The following is a 21,888-nucleotide window of genomic DNA, read 5'->3' as shown; positions in this document are numbered from 1 at the left end:
GCCAAGAAGTTTATTTGCGGGACGCTTCCCAATCGGGATAAATCCATGATGAACTCGTCGACGCCCTGCATGCACGACGCTCAGGGAAAATCATCAGCGCTTCATTCTTGACGACTTCAGGCATGGCGAGCATCAAAGTATGCAGCCGATGCCTCGGGCTCGCCAAACCAGCGTTGCGCCGGCCGACGCTCGTGAGCATTGGCGCTCCATCGTGTGCACCGAGGCCGCAGATATGGAGGCAGCAAATACACCTTTCAGCCCGCCAGCGGCATCCCGATCTTGATACGCAACGACAGTCATCGACCGAGGCTCCCCCAAGGCCCCACCAACAAGCACGACAACCCCCTCCGTCACAACCACCGCCGCCAATCATTCCTTCCAATGCGCTCTTCAACTCCTTCACCCACTCGCCCTCGCCCGCAATCCGCAGACGCGCCGCCTTCATGCGCCAGAATGCTTACTGCCCTCATCCAACGCACCAAGCCACTCGTCTCGCCACCTCTCCACACGATACAGAGCACCGCAAGACCGGTGCTCTCCCCCCTGCGCACGTCCGCTTCGAATGCCCGGACTGTGGAATCCCCGTGTCATGCAGCGAGGAACACTACGTGAGCGACTACGAAAGCCACCTCGAGATCTGCGACACGCTTCGGCAAATCAACGAAGACGATCACGATTTGCTTTCAGGACGTTTGTTCCCTGAGTTCGAATACCCTGGTCCGCAGGTAGCGGAGGAGGCGCAAGTAAACATGATGAACTGGGACACTCTGCTATACTCGAGAGACTTCGCTGCAATCAACGACGATCGGAGTATGAGACAGGCAACGCGGTTATTGACATATCCGCTCAGCATCGCTAGTGTCTTGCACGAGCTTAGCCCATACAGTCTACGGGATCGTGTGACGGCGGAGGGACTGAGGAGCTTGAGTGGTAAGTGGTCTATCCGCTCCTTCCCCGCATGTTGCTGACTTGTGTAGCGCTGAGGTACACGTTGCACCCGCCTCGTTCGGGCTCTGGCATCACAATCGCCGGACTGCGGCCCAACCCTCCGCCCGTGCGGCTGTTCATTCTCGGTGCACGAGCGGAGTCCAGTCTCCCCCGAGAGGTGTGGATCCAGCTTGCTCACCTGTTCCCCCGCGTGACCTTTCATCTCATCTTTATCGGACCGGAAAGCATGGCGAATCGGGAGGCAGAGTTCCCCCTTCCACCCCGCACACCCCAGAACCCATTCGGAGCAATCGTTGAGACGGGGTTGGGCGGAGTGATGAAGATCTCCACATATGTCGACTATTTCCACACTCTTCACGAGGCGCAAATGTTTGCCCCATACGACCCCTACTTCGACTGCTTCGTTCTCTTCCATCCCGGACTGGGACATCCAGCCAGCTCATTCGAGTGGTCTGAGACACTCCCCCAACTCCTCGAGACGAAGGTGCCTATCATCTGCACCGGCTACACGGACTACGACATGCGCAGGGACATGGCATGGGTGGAGAAGGAGGCGAGAGGGGAGATGGACATTGTGATGAAAGCGGGGGAGAATCGATTTCGGAGCCTGCGCTGGGACCTCAACGATGCCGATCCGGGAGATGTGAGCTGTGGGAACTGGGGCATCTGGGGTTTCCGGGGGAAGCGATACGAAGCGGACGAGTACAGAGGGGGTGGAAAGGCGGAGCAGCAGACGCGCTGACCATAGACGATATAACCGAGTCAACCCAACCCGCCCAGTCTGGATGCTGAGCAGATTGCCAATGAACCATCTTCTTGCATGTCTCAGGCAGTCGCTGCAGGAATGCTGGGGATAGGATTTAGGAAGGCGGCGGCGGAGAACGTTCCTCTTTAACTCCGCCGCCGCTCCTCCAGCCTTCCTTTGACTCACCCGTCCTGACACGCATTAGTTTGTCTGGCCAGCTTACGGCACGATAAAGAGTGCTGCCGAATTACGCTCGCGATATACACAGAACTTCTCGTAGATGCCCGCAATGTGTGCGGTGCTACCAGAGCAGCCTGGCGAGTGTGTACGCACAATCAGCCTTGTGCTGCGGAGAGTTTATGCAAATGAGGTGCTAGCCTTGATGAAAGGCAGCGACGCTGAGATTATAAATCCACTAGGCACACCGCGGCGCTACGACGCGCCGTGGACGAATCGGAAGGATCCGTGCGGGTCCTTTTGCAGCACGAATGTTACCGAGCATGATTGTTCAGCTGACGCCTGGCAGAACTTTGGCGACTGCGGGCCAACAATGTCTCCGAATGCACCACGTCTATGCTTTGCATGGCAGCCCTCGTCTCCACAGGGATTGGCAAGGGAGTGGTGCACCGGTGACTTCTTCGGGATGCTCATCTCTTTCCCAGCTCTGATTCATAACCGGGGTGGAGGGTTTGGACGATCTACTCTCCGTTCCCGTTTCGACAATGTCTCCTTCTGCGAGCTTGATAAGATCTATATAAGCACTCTCGTATTTCCTTGTTGTCCGCTGTTTGCCTCGATCACCTCGCTCTATCTTCACTGCTATTCCTTTTCTTTCCCTTGAATTCAGCAGCAAGATGTTCGGCCTCAAAAAAGATTCCACCATACACGAGGAGGAGGAGAAGGAGTTTGAAAAAGGCAGTACTGCCGTTGCTACTCCGCGGGAGCACTCGACCGCCAATTCCACGCACAGCGACCCCGACTATCTCGAGAAGCAGGAGCATGGAGCGGACGGCGTTGCTCTGGAACGCGTCGAAAGCGCCATGTATCCCGGCCCGGCAAAACTCATCCCCATCCTCCTCGCCGTCACCCTTTCCATCTTCCTCGTCGCTCTGGACATGACCATCATCGCCACCGCCCTGCCTCGCATCACCTCGCAGTTCCATTCCATCACCGACATCGGCTGGTACGGCTCGGCCTTCTTCCTCACCCTCGCCGCCTTTCAGAGCACGTGGGGCAAGGCGTACAAGTACTTTCCGCTGAAATGGTCGTTCCTGCTCGCCATCGCCATCTTCGAGCTGGGCAGTCTCATTTGCGCCGTCGCGCCCGACAGCACGACCCTCATCGTAGGCCGCGCGATTGCTGGAGCGGGTGGAGCAGGCGTTGCGTCCGGTGTCTACACCATCCTCGCCTTCTCCGTCCCACCAGCCCGCGTCCCGGCATACACCGGCCTCCTCGGCGCTTCTTATGCCATCGCCTCTGCCGTCGGCCCGCTCCTCGGAGGTGTCTTCACATCGGATGTGTCCTGGCGCTGGTGCTTCTACATCAACCTTCCTATCGGCGGCTTGGTCGTCGCCATGATCTACTTCTCCTTCCACGCCCCAAAGGCCGCGACCGTCCAGCAGTCCACAATGAAAGAGAAGATATTGCAACTCGATCTGGTCGGATCCTTTCTGATCATGGCCGCTGCCGTGTGCTTGATCCTCGCACTGCAGTGGGGAGGAGCGACGAAGTCATGGGGCAGCGCGGATGTCATTGGCACCCTCGTTGGCTTCGGGCTCATCGTCATCCTCTTCATTGCCAACGAATGGTGGATGGACGAGCGCGCTCTCTTGGTGCCTCGCCTGCTCAAGCAAAAGACCTTGCGACTGATGTCGGCTTATGTCCTCTTCAATTGCGGTGGTTTCTTCGTCCTCCTCTACTACCTCCCCATCTAGTAAGTGCCACCCCAGTCATTGTTTGCATACGAAATCATCCGCTAACCTCCCCACCCAACAGCTTCCAAAGCATTGAAGGCGTCTCAGCCTCCGAGTCCGGCGTGCGCAACGTCCCACTAATCCTCAGCATCTCCCTTCTAAGCATCGCCTCGGGCATCTTCATCATGACAACCGGCCACTACGCAGGCGTCATCATCTTCGCCTCCATCCTCAGCGTCGTCGGCAACGGCCTCATCTACACCCTCGGCATCGGCAGCCCGAGCGGTCAGTGGATCGGGTACCAGGTGCTCGCCGGCATCGGGTACGGGATCAGCATTCAGGTGCCCATCATCGTGGCGCAGGGCACATCCGACCCGTTGGACATCTCGAGCGTGTCGGCCATTGTGCTCTTCTTCCAGGTCATTGGCGGCGCGATCTTCATCTCCATGGCAGAGGCTCTGTTCGCCAACAAGCTTGTGCAAGCTGCTCAACATGTCGACGGTGTCAGCGCGGCGAAGATTGTCGCTACCGGCGCTACCCAGTTGAAGACCACGTTCCCCAACCATCTCCTTGGTGTGCGAAAAGCGTATCTGGCCGGCCTGAAGGATGCGTTCACCTTTTCTATTGCTCTTGCTGGTGTGGGTGCGGTGATTGCCATCGCTACATTGATCTTGGATAACAGGAGTTTGAAGGTCAAGAAAGAGGCGGTAACGGAAGCAGAGAAGGAGTAGTCGATGACGGATTGACTTCTTTATATGAATGTATACTACCAATGACCTAGCGAAAATATCTAGAATGGGTGCAGGGAGAATGGCAGCCACGTTACAGGCTTGATGATATGATTATTAGACTAGATGGAAGAGATCGGGATAATGTCTACTACAACGCCTTCGCTAAATGCGACAAATCTCTGCTGCTGGTGCACTTTCCCTCCCAAAGTTGCCTCCGCGGGCTTCGCCGCTATACTCAATGGACTTTCTTCGTCGATTGCACTCTCTGTGCGATTGCCACGGCCTTTGCCGTCTCGACGGCGCTCCTGTAGACGAGGTCTGAATCCCAATTAGCGGCTGGCCCCCAAAAGTACATATCGCGAAACTTACAGCCAGGAATGACGATCCAGAAAAAGTTCATAATGATGAAATAAAACCAGAAATAAAAGGGCTCGGGGCGGTAGTACGTCACGCCCATGATATGATGGTCGAAGAAGCTGGTGGCGTAGTACAGGCAATCGCCGTAGAACTGGCCGACGGAAACAACGCACTGCACGGGGTAACGCATGGGATGGCGCAGCATGATCAGCGCCGCGGTAATCATGCACCCGGGGCCCCAAAAGACGGCGGTGACGGTCTCCATGCAGAGGACGAAGGAGTTGCTCGTCAGGTAGCGGGAATCGGAGAAGGCGTACTCCTTCCACATCTGGCCGATGAGGGTCTGCTTGGAGCCGAGGGTGGCGTAGTTGGCGGCGTAGTAGCCCTCGAAGAACATGTGGATGGCGCCCGACAGCACGAACCACATGATGGTCAGCAGCTCGGCGCGGCGCATGTCGGGCGTGATGGATTTGGCGACAAAGTAGGTGGTGACGAAGAGGACGGCGCAGGCGGAGAAGAAGACGCCGAGCAGCGCGGGCACGCTCCATTCGTTGGCCGCGTAGCCGATGATTTCCGCGTTGACGGGGAAGTAGGGGTGGTGCAGGGCGTCCATGGCGATTTTGGTAATGTTGTCCGTCATGGTTGCTGCTGCTTTCTCTCGATATGACAGCCAAGGAGTGGAAGCGGAAGGCGCGGAGGCAGGACCGGGTTGAAGTAAAGAGTGAAGTGAAGTGGACAGCAGCGGAGGCAGCACCGAAGAACTTGAACTTTTTGGAGACGATGACCGGGTGAATGTTTTGCGTGTGGTCGTGCAACCAAATCAGGAATTCCCGGCACGTACATTAGCTTTGTGGCGTTGCGTGTGGCGCAGGCAGGCATTACGCTTGTGGAATGAACGCATCACTCGGCAGTTGACGCGCGAGATCGCCGCAGGGCGACGAATGAGGGCAGAACGTGGGGATGCAGATGCAAGGAGCAGGCCTGTCAAAGGAGAGCATACACGTCGGAATGACGAGGGCCCGAGTGTCTCACGGACGAATCGCGTTCCAACACGACGAAATCTATACAGCACTATATCCCCCTCTCGAGTTCTGCCCTTTCAATTTATCCGCGATACCCGCAGTCCAGTCCTTGACAATGTAAGGGATGTCCCGGAGGGTATCTCCGTGGGGTATAAGGTCCCAGCCCCGCGCACCGTACCGGTTGTAGTTCAGCCACGAGCCGAAGATGATGTACGCCGCGGCCAGGAGGAAGACGATGATGATGAACCAGGTGAAGAAGCCCCAGCCCTTGGTCTTGTCGCTGCTGCCTCCACCGCTGTTTGCCATGCCCTCGCACGCATATTTCGACCGCCAGCGTAGTCGCAGCACTTGCGTCTCGTCTTCCAACTTGTAGCTCCGGAATTCGAGGCTCTTGCCTTTGTCCAGGTCCGGGAGCTCTGGCTTTCCATCATCATCGTCGTCGGCTCGCTTTTGCATGCCTTGGTATTGGGTGGCATCCACGACGCTCTTCTCATCCTCGAAGCCTTCGTTGCCAGTGACATCCTTGTCGCACAGGAACTCGATGATGGCTTTTTGCGTGACCCCCGTGCTGTCATCAGGATACTTCCCGCCGTGCAGCTCAACAAGAATGCCTTCCCTCTCATCTGAGTTGCCCGCACTGCCCTTCAGCCGCGTGAACTTTGGATCCAACCCTCGATTCGCCCCGTGCGAAGTCGTGTACTCTCCCGCAATGGGAACAACGGTGTCCAAGTAAGGCGCATCGCTGCCCCTGTAATTCCACTTTTTCGCGCACACTCGGGACCCCGACGGACACTTCTCGCCCTTCTTCGCATCGTCCTTCAGCGGTTTGCAGATGTCGATGGTGAAGGTGGTATTCTTGATCGTGGGGGGTGAGGGAAGCCATTCTTGGTCGTGCACCGTTTTGGGCCCGCCGAGTGATTTGAGGTTGAACGATTGCCCATCGTCGCGTATCTGTTCGCAGTCGAATGTGAGGGCGGAGATGGCGACGGGGAGGAGGAGGGGGATGAACGAGGATCTCATCGTTGGGTGCCTAACTGGCCCAGAGGGAGATGATTGACACCAGTGGGATTCGGCAGTGTGGAAGGCGACGGTGCGCAGATACGACACAGGAGCGATCGAAGGAGGGAGTGGAAGGGTCTCGAAGCCGTGTGTTCCGTGATAGGTAGGCGAAGATGCTGGATGGTTGATGGATTATTTCATGATGAGACGGCGACGGATGTTAATAAGCTCGACCTGAACCGCTCCGCTGTCTCAATCAGGTTAGCGCCAATTTGACGACCAGATTCCTGCCTGAGGCTACCATAACGCGACTCGATGTCGAGATATCATCAAGACCAAGCCTTTGTATGTTGCATTATGTATGCATGATAAGTCTAAGTCGAAGCCTCTATTCAGACTTTCGCCGTTGCATTATCCATCACCCTGCAACCACCGCCACATCATCGAACAGATCCTCGTCCATCGGATAATCATCCTCCTCCTCTCCTTCGCTCGTCTCTCCCTCTGCACCAGGACACGTCGCGAAGGCCTTGTACTTGCTTGGCTTCAGAGCAAGGTATGCAGGCTCCCTAAGCACCCGAGTGGGGCCCGACGAAGCCTTCAGACGGCAGAGCTCGTCGCCAGCGACGGTAAACATCATCTTCTTCCACTTCCTATCCCTGCAGCACCTGACCGCGAACGCCGACGCTTTGAGCACGTCCCAATGCGTCTCTGCACCGTTTCCTGTCAGTATACTCCATCGCTCGCTGCCCTCGCAGATGCTGAGTGGCTGAATCTCGTCGTACAGCTTGCGACATTCCATCACGCATTCAATCCGTTTGCTCTGCTCTTTCATTAGGAAGGCTTTGCTCTGTCCAATCGACCAAGCATGTGCAATCTCCTCGAACCTGGCGGGTAAGCCATCGACTTCTTTCCGTAGTGGAGAGCCGTCGGCCAGCTCGCTCTGCCTCTGCCTAAAGTAACCCGTGAGCTGATCATCGTGCACAGAGGCGTCGTCCATGATCCGGTAAACTCTTTCCATCGCTTTGTTCGCCTCAGGGCGTAGCACCTCAAAGTACACCTGGTCGATGATGTTCTTTGGGTTCCAGTCCTGAGCGAAAGTGATCCCACTTTCCTCGTCGAGACTGGTGAATGGGCGATGCGCGGGCTTGGGCAGATCGCGAGGTATATCGTATTTCTGTTGAAACTTCTGCCATGCTGCGTAGTCGAATGTCAAGCACCGTTTCGGGGCATCGATCAAGTAGTCCAGGAGGTTGTTCAGGTGCTCGGCCCGGATGGACGCGATATTGTTCTCTTGATACGTCAGTGCCTCTAGCTTCAGCGTTACCGTTCCCAACAGATTGTGCTGAAAGCGACGGACAAGATTCGATCGGATCCATTCCGCAACCTCGTCCTCATCCAATGCTGCACCGTCGCTCTCCGGGATCGAAATGATGTCGCGCACCAGAGCACCGTCCTTTTCGATAAGCAGTTCGGAGATGTCGGGAAGTTCGGATTCCCTCGGAGCTGGAGAGTTTTGAAAAGAGTCTACAATCTTAGACTCCACACAGATCCAGTAAGTATCTCCATCGTAATCGCCGCCTTGCATCTTGCTACCTTCGGGCTGCGGACCGAGAGAAGAAAAGACGGCCACATCCGTCAAGTGGCTGAGATCCGGATGAGATACAATACGAAGCTTTCGAATGTCCGACGGACGCCTTGCTGGGTTGCGTGCAACGAGTGCTGCCATGCCATGCCAAGAAGAGGAGCGCTCACCGGAGACCGCATCGACGAAGGTGGTGGAGAAACTGATGTGCACTTCGCCGGGTTTGACGAGTCCACTCGTATCGACGGTTCCCATGAGCGACGTCGAGCGCGCATACGGAATCTTGAAATTCTTCATCTTCAAATTGAACACGCCCGTCATCAGGGTGGCAATCTCATCGGCAAGGAAGCGGCATTTCGTTGGCTCGAAGCCCGATTCCAGCATCTGATAGATCTTCTCCGACATAAGAACCGGGAATCCAGCCACCGTCTCGATGCCGAGCTCCCGGTTTGCAGTCTGGTGGATCTCGTTTTGCACGGAAAGCCATTGGCGGAACTGCACAGGAGATTTCAGCGCCTCCTCGAACGAATCCACGAGCATCTCGACAGACTTCCTGACGTGTTCATGTATGACGTGAGATGGTACGCCGCCGTGCTGCAGAATTGGGAGAAACCCGGAGTAAAGCACGGAAGGTTTCGCCGACATCTTGAACCGATTGACATTGAATGTGGTGAGGTCGTCGTCCGATAGGACGCTTCGATGGATCTTTGTTTGACTGGGAGTTATCGAGATATCTCGCGCAAAGAAGAGCTTGTACTTGTTACCCAGCAGTGAGTGTTCGTTGGTAAGCATCTGCACAAACCGCTCGCGAACGTCCTTTCCAGAAATGCCTTTCGGCGGCCTTCCAGGATCGACGGAATCAACGTACAGAAATCGAGTGGATCCCCATTTGCGCTGCAACTCGCTGCTACGTTCCTTCCGAGGCGGCAGGAACTCGAGCCGTAGTAATGGGCCTTTTGGATCTTCCCCCCATCGCAGACGAGCGCAGAGAGTCGCATCGGAAAAGTCGGTCTTGAAGCCGTGTTGATACTGAATACCGAGGCGATCTGTCAACTCGTGCAACTTTTCCATGGTGCGCGGCGTTCGCCATTGCATTTCCAGGGCCCCTGGCAAGATCTTCCCAGTCTGTAAGACACGGTAGGCCTCCAGTCGAAGGTCGAAACGCAGTTTCAGAAATGAAGGAGGTAGTTCGATCGAAGAGAGTCCGTGGACTGGTATGTCCCGAACTCGGTGGTTTACGGCCGGAGTTCTGGCAGGAGACAGTAAAGGTGCTTGTGCTTGGCCGGCCGCAGCAGTTCTGGGAGGAGTTTGTACCTCTGCAGCAGATTCCGGTGGTTGCTGAGGATTGGAGAATGCTGGATATGGCAAATCCATTGCTTGAGCCTTGGTCGCTCGCCCAGGCGCAAAGGGAGAATCATCGACCTCTCGCGATCGTTTTCTCCCAGAACTTGAGCCACTCCCGAGCGGAGACTTGTAATCCGAGGGGCTCTCAAATGGAGTTTTGTAGCTCGAAGGACTGTCAACCGCAGTTTCATTTCGGCCAGATTGGACATCGTTGAGTGCCTCTCTGAAAGCTTCTGCAGTCATCGATGACATGGGGAACTCAGAATCCGGGGTACTTTTGCCACATGCGCCGTCTATTTCCATTGGAGTACCCATCGACGACGCCGGTGTGCCGGCGCTCTGAGAACTGTTGTGGGCATTGGACCAGAATGATGCGTGTGAGCTGAAGGATGTGTTTGCCGAGACGAGACCGGTCGGCTGGGACATGGGCATTGGTAATTCAATCTTTCCAAACTCAGCGGCGCTGATCTTTGGTCCATGTTTGACGGACATGCTGGTGGAGTCCGGGGGGTTCGGATCGTCCAACACTTCCTGGAACTTTTGGGCAGACTGAGTGCGGGCCAGCATGGTAGCCGAGCGAGTCAGCCGCCTCGGAGTGCCTTTCACGGCATTCTCCAGCTTTCCGAGCAGGTACTTCAGTCTCTCGTTCGGATCGGACCAGACATTCGCCGGATAAGTCAAGAAGTCAGTGATCTCAAGTTCAAGGGTTGGTCGATCAATGTAGAACAACGAGCTGAATTTCTCCCGAATCTGTTGCTCGGTGGATTTATGTGTCCTCGCTGGGGACATCAGTCCCGTTGGGAAGCTGATCTTAGATTCAGTTCCAAAGCTGGCCAAGGCTTCCGTCGCATTGGCCGCCCGATGCAGCCAGAGTGATGAGGATGGCCGCGGTCCATCGGGCGGGCGCGCCATTCCAGACCGCGACATTACTGCGCAAGTGTACAAACATAAAGATCATGTATCGTTTTTCGAAGCTATAATGGAAAGGTGTTATCCAATGGCTTCACGGAGTGGGAAGTGAATGGGAGTCTTCACTTCTGGAGGAGGTGTTTGATATATGTGTGCCTCAGGAGTGAAGCACAAGACGAGGCTAGTGAAAGCTTGGGGTCGGCACGGGGAAGGCAGTGAGCCGGGCCGCGCCACGGGCGTTCACTTGCCGCATCGAGCAGCGCCAGCACGAGTGTTGCCTGAAGTCGAGACTCTTCCACACGTGATGATTGGCGCATTGACGTGGAGAGTGCTTGCATGAGGCGCACAAGCGTGTCACTGACGCGACAGCCTGCAGGCATCCGGTATGAGAGGCGAGAAACCGATCGGATGAGGGCAGAGTTGTCATGTCTCATGGATGCACAAAGCCATCAAATCATCTCTCAATTGGATTTGGTAAACAAAGCAGAGTAAATTTGTTGAGCCGCTCTTTTCGGAGACGAAGCAGAACAAAGCTGCTGCTGCTTCATGGACGCCATGTATCATGCTCAATGGGCCCCGGTCCACCTCTACACCTTCTCCTCCTTGAGACCGTGCTTCCAGATCGTAACGAATGGGGTCATGCCATCCTCGCGGTAGTTCATGAGGACAACCCTGTATCTCCGTTAGCGCTGCAGAGGGTATAATTTACGAAGCGGCAGCAGACTCACATTCCGTCGGGGTCCATGGACTCGCCGATGAAGAACTCGTAGTCGCCGAAATTGCTCTGAATCTTCTTGGCCACGGTCTGAGCGCCCTTCTCAAAGGTCTTGACCTCGTCCTCGCTGGCGCCGCGCTCCTGCATCTTCGACTTGACGGCCTTCATGTAGCCCTTGAGATGTTGGAGGTAGTCCTTCTTGCCAAAGCTGGTCGCCGTCAATCGGAAGGAGTGCACGACGTCAATGACAGTCTGCGCGGCATCGTCGGTACCCTCATCCCCCTCTTCGGCCGAGGGATTCCCGCCGACGTCAAAGGCCTCCCCGCCGACGGAGATCTTGGTGCAGTCAGCCTCGTAGACCACACCGTCGATCTCCTTGAGGTTGTAGGAGTCGGAGATCAGCTCATCGCCGGTAATGATGTCCTGCAGGTGGGCTGGTCAGTACCGCCTCCTTGATGATTGGGGCCAATGCCACCCAAGCAGGGGCAAAAATTTGGGCCTAACGCACCTTGTAGATGATCATTTTGAATGGCTTCCGAGCAAGGGAGCTGGAGTGTCGAAGGGATGGGTAGGTTGGTTGGAGCGGTCTGGGCGGGAGCGCGAAAGAGTGGAGGTGGACGGTGGTAAAAAAATTAATCTGGAGCGGAAGTTGAATGGTGGGGGCGAGTGGCTCGAGGGTCTGAATGCGTGCACGGACCACGCACGTGCATGCCAAGCCTGGAAAAATCCAAAGTGCGAGCGGCCATTCAATTCACGAAAACTCCACGACACCGCAGCTTCACCAAACCACCACCACCTCCTTCACCCCTTCCTTGAGGTATGTATTGAACATGCAGAGTCGTCCTTCATGTAGCCAAGGCGCTGCGATCATGACCATGACACCGCCGCGCCTCCTACACCCGAGCTGAAGAACCTTCATCGCTCCCGGCCATGAAGGCACTCTTTGCGCTCGAATGGCTCTTGAAGGCTAACCCCATTTCCACACAGATACCTCTTGCCGCAAGTGCGCCTTGAGAATCTCCGCCCACCGCCATCATGGTCCGCACATCCGTCCTCAACGATGCGCTCAACTCCATCAACAACGCCGAAAAGGCCGGCAAGCGCCAAGTTCTGATCCGCCCGAGCTCCAAGGTCATCATCAAGTTCTTGCAGGTGATGCAAAAGCATGGTACGTCAGGTTCATTCGCATCAATGGAGTGGGTTGCCAGTGGAAGACGTGCGCACACCGGGTTGATAACTAGGCAATGGTCTCAACCTTCTACGACCAACGCCCTTTAAGTACTCGGAAGATTGAGACTCCACAAGCGGACGAACTTACACGTCTTCTGACTGCACCCGCTCTGATGATGCATGTTTAATTCTTCGCAACAGCACGCTGATCTTCTTGTGTTCAGGCTACATTGGCGAGTTCGAGGAAGTCGACGACCACCGCAACGGCAAGATCGTCATCCAGCTCAATGGCCGGTACACATGAACCACAAGACCCTCCATGGTGTGCGAATCACTAACGGTGCTGCAGCCTCAACAAGACTGGTGTCATCAGCCCACGCTACAACGTCCAGCTGAAGGATATGGAGAAGTGGGTTGTGCAGCTCTTGCCGTCTCGTCAATTCGGTTACCTGGTTCTCACCACCTCGGCGGGCATCATGGACCATGAGGAGGCGAGGAGAAAGCATGTGGCGGGCAAGATCATTGGCTTCTTCTACTAGATCACGCAGAATTAACATGAGTGCCTCATGTCCTCTCGGGAATAGAGTAGATGACAGTCAATGAAGAAAAGTCAATCGTCCCATATCTGTTCCGTTGCTCACTGCATCATTATTGACCTGGTGTTTCTTTGCGGCGCCTCCTCGTCCTCTCTTGATCTTCAACCCACATCCTACTACTATGTTGTGCCTGCATCGATAATCGTTGAATTCACTTCATATTCCCATGCAACCTCGGCTGTTTCCGGATCGAGAAACTACTTTAACCTCACCAGTCGCATATTGTTGTCAACAGACATCTTCAGTATCAACGGCGCGCAGAAAGGATGGTTTTAGAGGTGATCTATGTCGTGAGACATGGGGTGAGTCTCCATTGCTTCGTCTTATCATCCAAGAGTGCCAGTGATCAGACCTGCATCTCTTTCATACATCGCTTGCCTCCAGTTCTGCAGCCATCCAGCTAACCCAAGCCCTCAGTATCGCTCAAACTGGAACGTCGACCCCCAAACCGGGACATACAGCAGCAACGTGCGCACTCCCACCGGCAACCCAGCAGACCCCTCCCTCGCCTCTTACGGCGTGCTCCAGGCCGAGCAACTCGGCACGCACCTCATGACCCTCGACCCGGCGCCAAACACCCTCTACAGCTCCCCATATTACCGCTGCCTTCAGACCATCGCGCCCTACACGCAGCACCTCGCGGAGCGCGACGGCGCATCTAACGTGAAAGTCTGGCTCGAGCCCGGGCTGGGCGAATTCTACGGCTCCGCGCGATTCGAGCATCCCAGTCCCTCCGGCCTCGACGAGTTGCGCAAGCATTTCGACTACCTGTGCGCCGAGCCGAAGCCTATCATCGCGCCTCACAAGTTCGGCGAAAGTATCCCGCAACTGCACGATCGGCTGGCGTATTGTCTGGATCGATTGATCAAGCGGGCAGACGAGGATCCCAAAGGCCCGAAGGCGATTTTGCTGTGTTCGCATGCTGCGGCCATCATCTCCATTGGGCGCGCTTTGACGGGCCGCATGCCGGAGGAGGTGGGAGAGGAGGATTTCCAATGCTACACTGCTGGTGTTTCGAAGTTCCGGAGACGAAAGCAGGCTGGCTCGTCGTCGCAGAAGTCCAAAGATTGGGATCCCCAGTATTCTGACCGGGTGCCGGATGTTGGGTGGAGGGATGGCAGTGGGGTGGCTGGAGGTTGGGACTGCGAGCTCAACAGTGATTGTTCCTTTTTGGAGAATGGTGAAGAACGAGGCTGGTTCGTTCCGTCCTGCTCTCCCACGTCTACATTTCATCATCATTGAGGAGCATTTGCTGACATTCAATGACCACAGGCGATTCTCTGGTGACGAAAGCTTTCTGCACAATCCCAACAAGTTCAACGACCTTGCGAACCAGAAACGAAACGGAGCGAGATTATGACAGTACAGTGCCGATGATGGCTAGCATGTTGGGTGGTGATAGAGAGCTCTTCAAAGCGAATTCCATTCATAGATCAAGCAGCTATAGACGCGCTATGCCCATGCGATGGCCTGTCTTTTCACCACCGCAGACGACGTGCTATCCTTGCTTGCTCAGACTCTCAATGAACGCCTTTCGAAAATGTGTCGATCCTCTATGCATTGGTGATGGCGCGACGCACGCGCTGCGCCCGTTGCCTCGAGGTCAGATGCTTTTGTTGGTCACGGTCTGCAACCTGGGCGGACTTTGCCACAACCTCCTCGCCCTCGGTAAGGATGAGCTCGATGTGGCATGGGTTGGACCTGGAATCGTATTAGATGTTGCGCCGAGTGACAAAACAAGCGGCGCCAAACTCACATGTAGGGGTTGATTCGGCCGTGAGCACGGTATGTGCGTCTCCGCTGCTTCGGCGCCTGGTTGACTTGGATGTGCTTGACGATCAAGTTGCTGGTGTCCAGGCCCTTGGTGTCGGCGTTGGCCTCGGCGTTCTTGAGCAGACTGAGGAGGAACTCGGCGGACTTGACGGGCCAGCGAGCCTTGCTGACGCCGAACTGCTTGCCTTCACGTTCGATCCCCGTCAGTATATGTGTTTGCAATGCATCCTCGCACTAGGCACACTCATCATGCGTGGATGATGGAGTGGTTTCACGTACCTTGGGCAGTACGGCCAGTGCTCCCGGCATATCGTCTCATCGGCACCGCCTCCTTCTTCTCCATCACATTCTCGAGGAACGTGACGGCACGGGTGACCTTCCAGCCATTGATTGCTTGGGCGGTTTCGCGGGTGTTCTTGAAGGAGGTGCGGAGGTAGGAGCCACGGGCGCGGGCGGATTTGGCGGGCTCGAGGTGGGTGGCTGCGTATCGAACCTGGTGAGGGGAAACATGTCAGTGATGCAGCCTCCAATGGATTGAATACTGGACGCGCATACCATCTTGTCGGTTGTCTGAGATGGTGTTGCGGGTGGAGGAGCTGATGTTCGCAAGCGCAACTGTGAACTTTCAAACTTCGCCGTGGTCGAAATTCGAGGTCTTGGCAGTGGGCCGCAGAAAGATGCTCGGCCAACTTTCCCCTGGGACGCCGAAGCTAAACTTTTCTTTCAACCTCAAGCTTCGAAGATGAAATTGCTCGGCGACGTGCACACACCAAACACCACCCACACATACACAACCCTCTCATATCATGGCCTTCACCCCACGTGGCGGTCGCGGAGGCGGTGATCGAGGAAGAGGTGCGCCCAGAGGACGAGGCGGGTTCGGCGGAGATCGAGGCGGCAGAGGTGGAAGCAGAGGTAGGCACTTGATGAAATGTTGTGGATGATGATACAGACGCTCATGATTCCAGGTGGCTTTGGTGGTGGCTTCGGCGACAGAGGTCGTGGAGGTGCAAGAGGTGGCAGAGGTGCTCCCAGAGGCGGCTCGCGTGGTGGAGCGCGAGGTGGAAGGGGCGGCGGCAGAGGAGGCGGGTTTGGCGCAAAGGGTGGACAAAGAGTGATCATCGTACGCTGCACCTGCATCTCCCTCCATGACTGCGCTGTATCTGATCTGACTTCCCCGGTATAGGAACCGCACAGACATCCCGGCGTCTTCATTGCGCGAGGCAAGGAGGACCTGCTCGTCACCAAGAATTTGACTCCCGGCGAAGCAGTCTACGGCGAGAAGCGCATCTCCGTCGACAACGATGCCACCCCTGGCACCGGCGCCAATGGCGATGGGCCCGCATCGACCAAGACCGAATACCGCGTCTGGAACCCCTTCCGCTCCAAGCTTGCGGCTGGTATCCTGGGCGGTCTGGAAGATATCCACATGAAGCCCGGAAGTCGCGTGCTCTACCTGGGCGCTGCCTCTGGTACCTCCGTCTCTCACGTCGCTGACATCGTCGGCCCTACCGGAACTGTCTACGCAGTAGAGTTCTCTCACCGCTCCGGCCGTGATCTCATCAACATGGCAACTCACCGCACCAATGTCATTCCCATCATCGAAGACGCCCGTCATCCCCTGAAATACCGCATGCTCGTGTCTATGGTTGACTGCATCTTTGCCGACGTCGCACAGCCGGATCAGGCTCGTATTGTCGGCATCAACGCCCATCAATTCCTGAAGGTTGGTGGCGGCGTTGTCGTCAGTATCAAGGCAAACTGTATCGACTCTACCGCGGCACCAGAGCAAGTCTTTGCCCGTGAGGTCACCAAGCTGCGAGAGGAGAGGATCAAGCCCAAGGAGCAACTGACTTTGGAGCCGTTCGAGAGAGATCACGCCATGGTGGTGGGCACGTATCAGAGACATGCGTAGAGAGATGGGGAATGGGGTTCTACGAGCTGCGCTTGGCGTTCGGGGGTGTATGGTGTGGTTATTCTAGGAGCTCTGTGAGACCCCTATGTAGTTTGTCCAATTCAAATCGCTCCGAACGAATGTGTTGACCATTACCCTGTGCGTACGATTAAGTATGAGATGTCAACAGGAACGGTAGCTTTTCTTTTCCACCCGAAGGTGTACTTCATTTTCTGGTTTTATCTCTATCCTACAATTATCCAATTCCCAAGCACCTTTGCTCAAGAAAGCGAGCGACTCACCTACTACCTGATGCAGTAGTATCGCCCAAGACCTCGCCCGCAGGCAAGACCAGGCGAACAAAAGCGACAAACAAACTCACTTACCTGTTTCTTCCTCTCACAATCACTCAAGCGACTACGATGGCCGACTTACTAGAGTCGAGAACAACGCTGAGCGACAACGATAGTGCCCTCATCGACTTCTGCGCCGGCCGTAGCCTCAGCGTCCTCGTCGTCGTCGGGCAAAGCGAACCTCACCTTCTTCTTGGACTTACCGTCTGGATCAGCAGCCTCGTTCTCGGGAGCGTAGATATCGTCCTCATCTGGCTCGACGTAGCTCGTCTTCTTCTTGCTGGCGCGAGGGGGAGTCACGCGACGCTTGGTGGCGGGCTGACCGTTCCCGGCGATGGCGAGGAGAGCATCTGCTGGCTCTTCGTCTCGCTTGCGCTTGAGGAAGTCGGAGAGGGCGTTGTACATGACGCTCGAAGAGGGGGAGGAAGCCTCGACTGTAGGCGCGCTTGATGTTGACTCTGCTGATCCCACGGCTGCTTTACCTTAGGAGGCGTTGGCATCCGGCGACGCCGCGTCTTGGCCGTGCTGCTGAGGATGCTCTACCTTGATAGCGCTGAGCGAAGCGACACCTGTGATCGAACCGTCAGTCTGTTGCTTGGAGTCTGCGTATGTCGGAATAGACACAGGACGTGAAGACGCCGCATCGATTAAACCTTGCGGGTCTTGCGGCCCCGTAATGTGAACTGTGGCGTAGCCCACATGATAGTTCTGCTGACCCAGCGCCGGCGGCTGAGGCACGGAGCCAGATGACGGCAACGATACATGAGGCGCATACGAAGGGCCGGCCACGGTTGCCAGCGCCGCAGCCTGCATATTGTTCCGAAACGCACCACACGTGCACTTCGGCGTTCCAAACGGCTGCTGATTAGCAAACTCACACGTCTTGCCCTGACGGGCATAGATTTCAATTTGGCTCTGACCGTACGCGGCGTACGTCTCAGTGGCATGCTTATCTTCCCGCATCCACGACAGCCTCGTCAAGCGCAGACTCTCGCGCTCGTTACCGGCCCCGGCCTGCGCATCGTAGATTGCTGCTCTACACCAGCGGTATGCGGCGAAGCCAACATCGAGAGGGTCTGTCGGGGTTGAGCTCGCGCAGAGACAATAAGTCATCGGCCTGTTCTGAGCGGCCTGGGGCACTGGCGCCACAGGCATCTCAGGGGGGATCGTCTGCTGCTGCGTCTGAGCGGCCGGAAGCTGCTGCTGAGGCGTGCCTAGCTGTTGCGTGGGCATCGCTGCATTGTCGAATGACTGATTCGCGACGGTGCTCTCAGGCATGCCGAACGTGAACGGCTGGTTCTGAACCGTCGGCTGCGGCACGAGGGGCATGTCGAAGTTGAATGCTTGGTTCTGGAGCGCATTCTGCGGCATGTACCCACCATTGAACGCAAATGGCTGATGCAGAACAGGATTCTGCGATTGCATGGGCCCGCCGGTGGGATAGTATCCCTGATCCGGCACAGTCGCGTTGTCAACGGGGAAAAACTGGCCGTTCTGGACGGTGTGCTGCGGCGCAGGCGTCTGCACCAGCTGATCGCAGAACTGCTCAAAGTCGAACTCTGGCGCAGGCGGCTGAGCCACCTGGATGCCGAGCTGCTCAGGAGTCAGATCGATGCCGAACGCTTGGGGGTCAACGAGCAGGGGCTGTTGAGTGAAGTCGTACCTCTGCCCGGGAGCTTGGAACTCCTCCTCGCCAGGCATGGTCATGTAGTCGAAGTCGAAACGCTTCCAGTAATCAGACCCCAAATCGGAGAAGAAGGGGTGGTTCAGATGGGGCGCGTCTGGGACAGCGGGGTCCATGAACAGGCTGGGATCGAAGGTGTCGGCCTCGTTGGTCGTCTCGGCCTCTTGCACGGGAGCGGTGGGCAGTGCTTGATTCGCGCTGAAGTTGGCTTGGTTCTGACGGGTGGTCTCGTTCTGCTCAACAATCAGCGAGCCATGAATCTGAGGCATGGTCATCTGTCCTGATTGGGGATACACGAGCCGGTTGTCTTGGAGATCTCCTTGATCCTGTGCGGTCTGTGCCGCAGCATGAGGTCCATTGTTGGCGTTGGCTGCTTGGCCGGCGTCCAGTGGAATCTCTGCAAGCATGTCAGAAAGCAAAGCGTCTAAGGGGAAGTCTTCCAAGCCTTCGTTCGCGATCAATTCGCTCAGCCCCTGCAGCTGCTCGGGGGTATGCTCGGGCGGGGCGTGCATGTTGAGGACGCTGGGGGGGTTGGAGAGAGAGAGAGAGGGAGGGAGAGAAGGGGGTTTGGCGGAAGCGGAAGGGGTGGGAATGTTAGTTGGGTTGGCGCTGTATGGCACGTCCGGCGTACGAAAAGCGTACCAAACGCCGGATGAAAGTTGGGGTTGACACCGTGCGGTGTGGGTTGACAATGGTTGCACGGGTGGAGAGAAAAGAAAGGGGAGGTGGAGGGCGGTTTTGCCTCCATATATTATTCTTGCTCTTCTTTGTGTGAGATATTGCCATTGTTCGAAGATGAAAGGGTGATGAAGTGTCCCAGTCAAGATTGAAAGAGAAGTGAAGACAATGGACAAAGCAGAATGCATCGCCTTCTTTCACTTAGACAAAGGCACATGGTGAATGAGTCGGTTACGTGGAACGCACGTAGTCGATGGTGAAGGAAAGGATGTGGCGTTGGTGCCAAGCTGGGCTCTGGATTTCGTTAGGTCGTTAAGTCCGTCATATCATGGATCCGAGTGTTAGGTCTGGTCATTTCCTCATCTTCAGAAGGCCGTCGGTTAGCGTAGAAAGATGTCTTGCACAACAATGTCATCTCTCTCCATTACCTGCCCACTCATCGCACCCTGCACGTATGCCTCGCCAATCAACTCATACCCCTGCTCACAAGGCCGCAAAACAAAAGGCACATCGGCCCCAATGACAACAAAGATCAAGTCTCCCTCCATGGTACCATGCGGCGCAAGCCCAATGTACCCGGTAGCAGAAGCGAACACGACTCTACCTCTCGTCGGACCGAGCGTGAGCGTCCGAGAAGCACACGAGGCGCTGTGTTTCGGTTCGCTGGGGATGCCAGCGTCGTCGAACATACTAGTGTTCTGGCTAGTACCCGCGGCGCCGACGTAGTAGCCATGTCTGCATAGCGAGAGGTCTCTCCGAAGCGCTTCGAATGCTGGCACATTCATCGTGCTTCCGGGCGATTGGACGATGCGTCGAGTGGCGATTTGCTGCGCTTCATCCCACCATTGTTCAATGAGTCGATGAGGTCTCGAGTCTCCGAAGCCGGCATCGAAGTTGAGCTTGACCTTCCCAACGTCCCTGATGGTATCCAAAAGCTTGCCGCACAGGTGGAGTGAAGAGTCGTCCTTCACTTGGAAAGGGCCCAGTCTGTCACCCCCAGCATTGAACTTTCGTCCGAGACCAAAGACGAGAGGGCGTGAGTTCAAATTGACAGACCAGTCGGGAGTCCAAGAAGGTAGTTCGAGTTTTTGGTGATGTCTTCCCGCGCAAGAGATCAGAATCATCGCTCGTCGCACCTCTCGATGTCGAACCGAGATATCAGAGCTTCCATTTTTCACATCTTCAACAGCTGCGATTGTCTGCCGCGCGAATTGGGTAAAGACAGTCTCCGGCGAAAGTGAGTAGTCGGGATCGATGTTATGTTGGCTCAGCCCGAGCAAAGCAAAAATCTTGTCACGGGGATCGGTAGCACCAAGACTACGAGACATGAGAAGGAGATCGAGAAGTTGAGGGTCGTCATCCTGATCATCGATCAAGCCGCTCTCCGAATCCATGTTCATGTCGGTATCGATATCATACTTGATTTCTGGAGCAGTAGGCGTGACCGGCGTAGTGATGAGCCGTTGATGCCGCATGCGAATACGGTTCATCCGCGAAAAGGGAAGCTCAGAGGCGTTGAGGGATTGGTCGAGCTGCCACTCTCGCGGAATGGGACCTTCCAGTAGTGCCACGACTCGCTCGAGCTCATCCCAGGAGACGCTTGGATTCAAAGGCGAGCCGAGGACGAATTGTACGTTCGGATTCAACACAACCTCTTGCACCACCCACGTGCGCCAGAACCATCTACGTCGTAGTATCGCGAACAACGCCGTCCATCTTCGATGCTCCCTCTTCGGAAGGCCGTGAATGTCGAGGTCCGCCGGCGTCAGACCGCTGACAGACTGATGGTGCGAGATGCTCAAAAGCTGCGTAATGAGCTGCATACCAGCTCTGCTGTCCTCGTCGTCTTCACCGAGCCACACGATGACCTTGCGCGCACGCTTGAAGATCTTGCCCATCAGCTGGACCTGCTGATTGCGTTCTTTGATGCGCTCCTGGCAGACGCAGATTTGATCAATCCAGATGGTAACGACGCGGTCCGGTTCCCGGAAGCGGTGCAGTGCTTCGAGCAGGTTCTGCGTTATCGCCAGTCGTCGACCGTTACAGCTGATCATTTTCGTGCGCTCGTTGTTTCCCCACGCATAGGAAAGGGCATCATAGGGGACATGTCCTGGGCCTGATACGAAAGAGTCAATGAGGTCGATGGCGATGCCCTTGTTGCCCGTTCCAGGTTGGATCTGGGCAAGCCGCATGCCAGTCTTGTTGCTCTTGAGTGGGCCATGTCTGAACTCGAGACTGTCTGTTGATTGCGTTGAGGCGCTTCGCCAGCGGGTGAGGTACATGATTCGTTAAAGGTGACGACGGTCGCCCATAGCCCAATCCCGCCCTCACATCTACCTTCAAAATCTCATGGAGGTCTTTGAACTACCCGAACGTGGGCGGAAGCACAAAGACACATTTCGTAGTTGGCAATGACATTGGATGTTGTACGGGAGAGGCAGGTCAGCTGGAGGCTGAAACGCCTATTGATGC

General features: G+C 56.0%; 12 protein-coding genes across 12 annotated transcripts; 5 read left to right on the top strand and 7 right to left on the bottom strand.

The window, feature by feature from the left end:
• Positions 1-443: 443 nt before the first annotated feature.
• Positions 444-1,690, top strand: BDY17DRAFT_322352 (zinc-finger of mitochondrial splicing suppressor 51-domain-containing protein; the record flags this gene model as incomplete). Its single annotated transcript, XM_033736792.1, has 2 exons — positions 444-930; positions 978-1,690. 2 exons carry the CDS (start codon positions 444-446, stop codon positions 1,688-1,690), a joined length of 1,200 nt encoding a protein of 399 aa, XP_033592085.1.
• Positions 1,691-2,733: 1,043 nt separating this feature from the next.
• BDY17DRAFT_247778 (putative MFS multidrug transporter) lies at positions 2,734-4,337 on the top strand (the record flags this gene model as incomplete). Its single annotated transcript, XM_033730852.1, has 2 exons — positions 2,734-3,626; positions 3,689-4,337. The coding sequence occupies 2 exons, from the start codon at positions 2,734-2,736 to the stop codon at positions 4,335-4,337; spliced, it is 1,542 nt and encodes a 513-aa protein (XP_033592084.1).
• A 235-nt stretch (positions 4,338-4,572) lies between these two features.
• On the bottom strand, positions 4,573-5,307 carry BDY17DRAFT_247666 (Emopamil-binding protein; the record flags this gene model as incomplete). The annotated part of the gene is made up of 2 exons (XM_033730839.1): positions 4,573-4,655; positions 4,707-5,307. The coding sequence occupies 2 exons, from the start codon at positions 5,305-5,307 to the stop codon at positions 4,573-4,575; spliced, it is 684 nt and encodes a 227-aa protein (XP_033592083.1).
• A 360-nt stretch (positions 5,308-5,667) lies between these two features.
• On the bottom strand, positions 5,668-6,899 carry BDY17DRAFT_293762 (autophagy-related protein 27). Its single transcript, XM_033733034.1, has one exon. It carries the CDS (start codon positions 6,734-6,736, stop codon positions 5,756-5,758), a length of 981 nt encoding a protein of 326 aa, XP_033592082.1. The 5' UTR covers positions 6,737-6,899; the 3' UTR covers positions 5,668-5,755.
• An 802-nt stretch (positions 6,900-7,701) lies between these two features.
• On the bottom strand, positions 7,702-10,644 carry BDY17DRAFT_293761 (RNA dependent RNA polymerase-domain-containing protein). The gene is made up of 2 exons (XM_033733033.1): positions 8,076-10,644; positions 7,702-8,008 (listed from the first exon to the last, which is right to left on the bottom strand). The coding sequence occupies exons 1-2, from the start codon at positions 10,569-10,571 to the stop codon at positions 7,973-7,975; spliced, it is 2,532 nt and encodes an 843-aa protein (XP_033592081.1). The 5' UTR covers positions 10,572-10,644; the 3' UTR covers positions 7,702-7,972.
• On the bottom strand, positions 10,645-11,900 carry BDY17DRAFT_293759 (translationally-controlled tumor protein). The gene is made up of 3 exons (XM_033733032.1): positions 11,777-11,900; positions 11,282-11,691; positions 10,645-11,225 (listed from the first exon to the last, which is right to left on the bottom strand). Exons 1-3 carry the CDS (start codon positions 11,789-11,791, stop codon positions 11,141-11,143), a joined length of 510 nt encoding a protein of 169 aa, XP_033592080.1. The 5' UTR covers positions 11,792-11,900; the 3' UTR covers positions 10,645-11,140.
• Positions 11,901-12,032: 132 nt separating this feature from the next.
• BDY17DRAFT_293754 (ribosomal protein S8) lies at positions 12,033-13,077 on the top strand. Its single transcript, XM_033733031.1, has 3 exons — positions 12,033-12,436; positions 12,663-12,732; positions 12,788-13,077. The coding sequence occupies exons 1-3, from the start codon at positions 12,304-12,306 to the stop codon at positions 12,975-12,977; spliced, it is 393 nt and encodes a 130-aa protein (XP_033592079.1). The 5' UTR covers positions 12,033-12,303; the 3' UTR covers positions 12,978-13,077.
• A 223-nt stretch (positions 13,078-13,300) lies between these two features.
• Positions 13,301-14,276, top strand: BDY17DRAFT_315847 (histidine phosphatase superfamily; the record flags this gene model as incomplete). The annotated part of the gene is made up of 2 exons (XM_033735954.1): positions 13,301-13,336; positions 13,452-14,276. 2 exons carry the CDS (start codon positions 13,301-13,303, stop codon positions 14,274-14,276), a joined length of 861 nt encoding a protein of 286 aa, XP_033592078.1.
• Positions 14,277-14,587: 311 nt separating this feature from the next.
• On the bottom strand, positions 14,588-15,365 carry BDY17DRAFT_308873 (ribosomal protein L22/L17; the record flags this gene model as incomplete). Its single annotated transcript, XM_033735259.1, has 4 exons — positions 14,588-14,735; positions 14,791-14,992; positions 15,087-15,300; positions 15,363-15,365. The coding sequence occupies 4 exons, from the start codon at positions 15,363-15,365 to the stop codon at positions 14,588-14,590; spliced, it is 567 nt and encodes a 188-aa protein (XP_033592077.1).
• Positions 15,366-15,765: 400 nt separating this feature from the next.
• BDY17DRAFT_247015 (Fibrillarin) lies at positions 15,766-16,722 on the top strand (the record flags this gene model as incomplete). The annotated part of the gene is made up of 2 exons (XM_033730779.1): positions 15,766-15,930; positions 15,994-16,722. The coding sequence occupies 2 exons, from the start codon at positions 15,766-15,768 to the stop codon at positions 16,720-16,722; spliced, it is 894 nt and encodes a 297-aa protein (XP_033592076.1).
• Positions 16,723-17,010: 288 nt separating this feature from the next.
• On the bottom strand, positions 17,011-19,250 carry BDY17DRAFT_352192 (uncharacterized protein; the record flags this gene model as incomplete). Its single annotated transcript, XM_033738214.1, has 2 exons — positions 17,011-17,527; positions 17,636-19,250. 2 exons carry the CDS (start codon positions 19,248-19,250, stop codon positions 17,136-17,138), a joined length of 2,007 nt encoding a protein of 668 aa, XP_033592075.1. The 3' UTR covers positions 17,011-17,135.
• A 146-nt stretch (positions 19,251-19,396) lies between these two features.
• On the bottom strand, positions 19,397-21,835 carry BDY17DRAFT_293740 (heterokaryon incompatibility protein-domain-containing protein). The gene has a single exon (XM_033733030.1). The coding sequence runs from the start codon at positions 21,696-21,698 to the stop codon at positions 19,797-19,799; it is 1,902 nt and encodes a 633-aa protein (XP_033592074.1). The 5' UTR covers positions 21,699-21,835; the 3' UTR covers positions 19,397-19,796.
• Between the last annotated feature and the right edge of the window lie 53 nt (positions 21,836-21,888).

This window comes from Neohortaea acidophila (genome assembly GCF_010093505.1).
Source record: "Neohortaea acidophila strain CBS 113389 unplaced genomic scaffold BDY17scaffold_3, whole genome shotgun sequence".
In the NCBI taxonomy this organism is placed as follows: domain Eukaryota; kingdom Fungi; phylum Ascomycota; class Dothideomycetes; order Mycosphaerellales; family Teratosphaeriaceae; genus Neohortaea; species Neohortaea acidophila.
The sequence above is the reverse complement of the archived record's forward strand: the minus strand, read 5'-3'. Positions and strand labels throughout refer to the sequence as shown.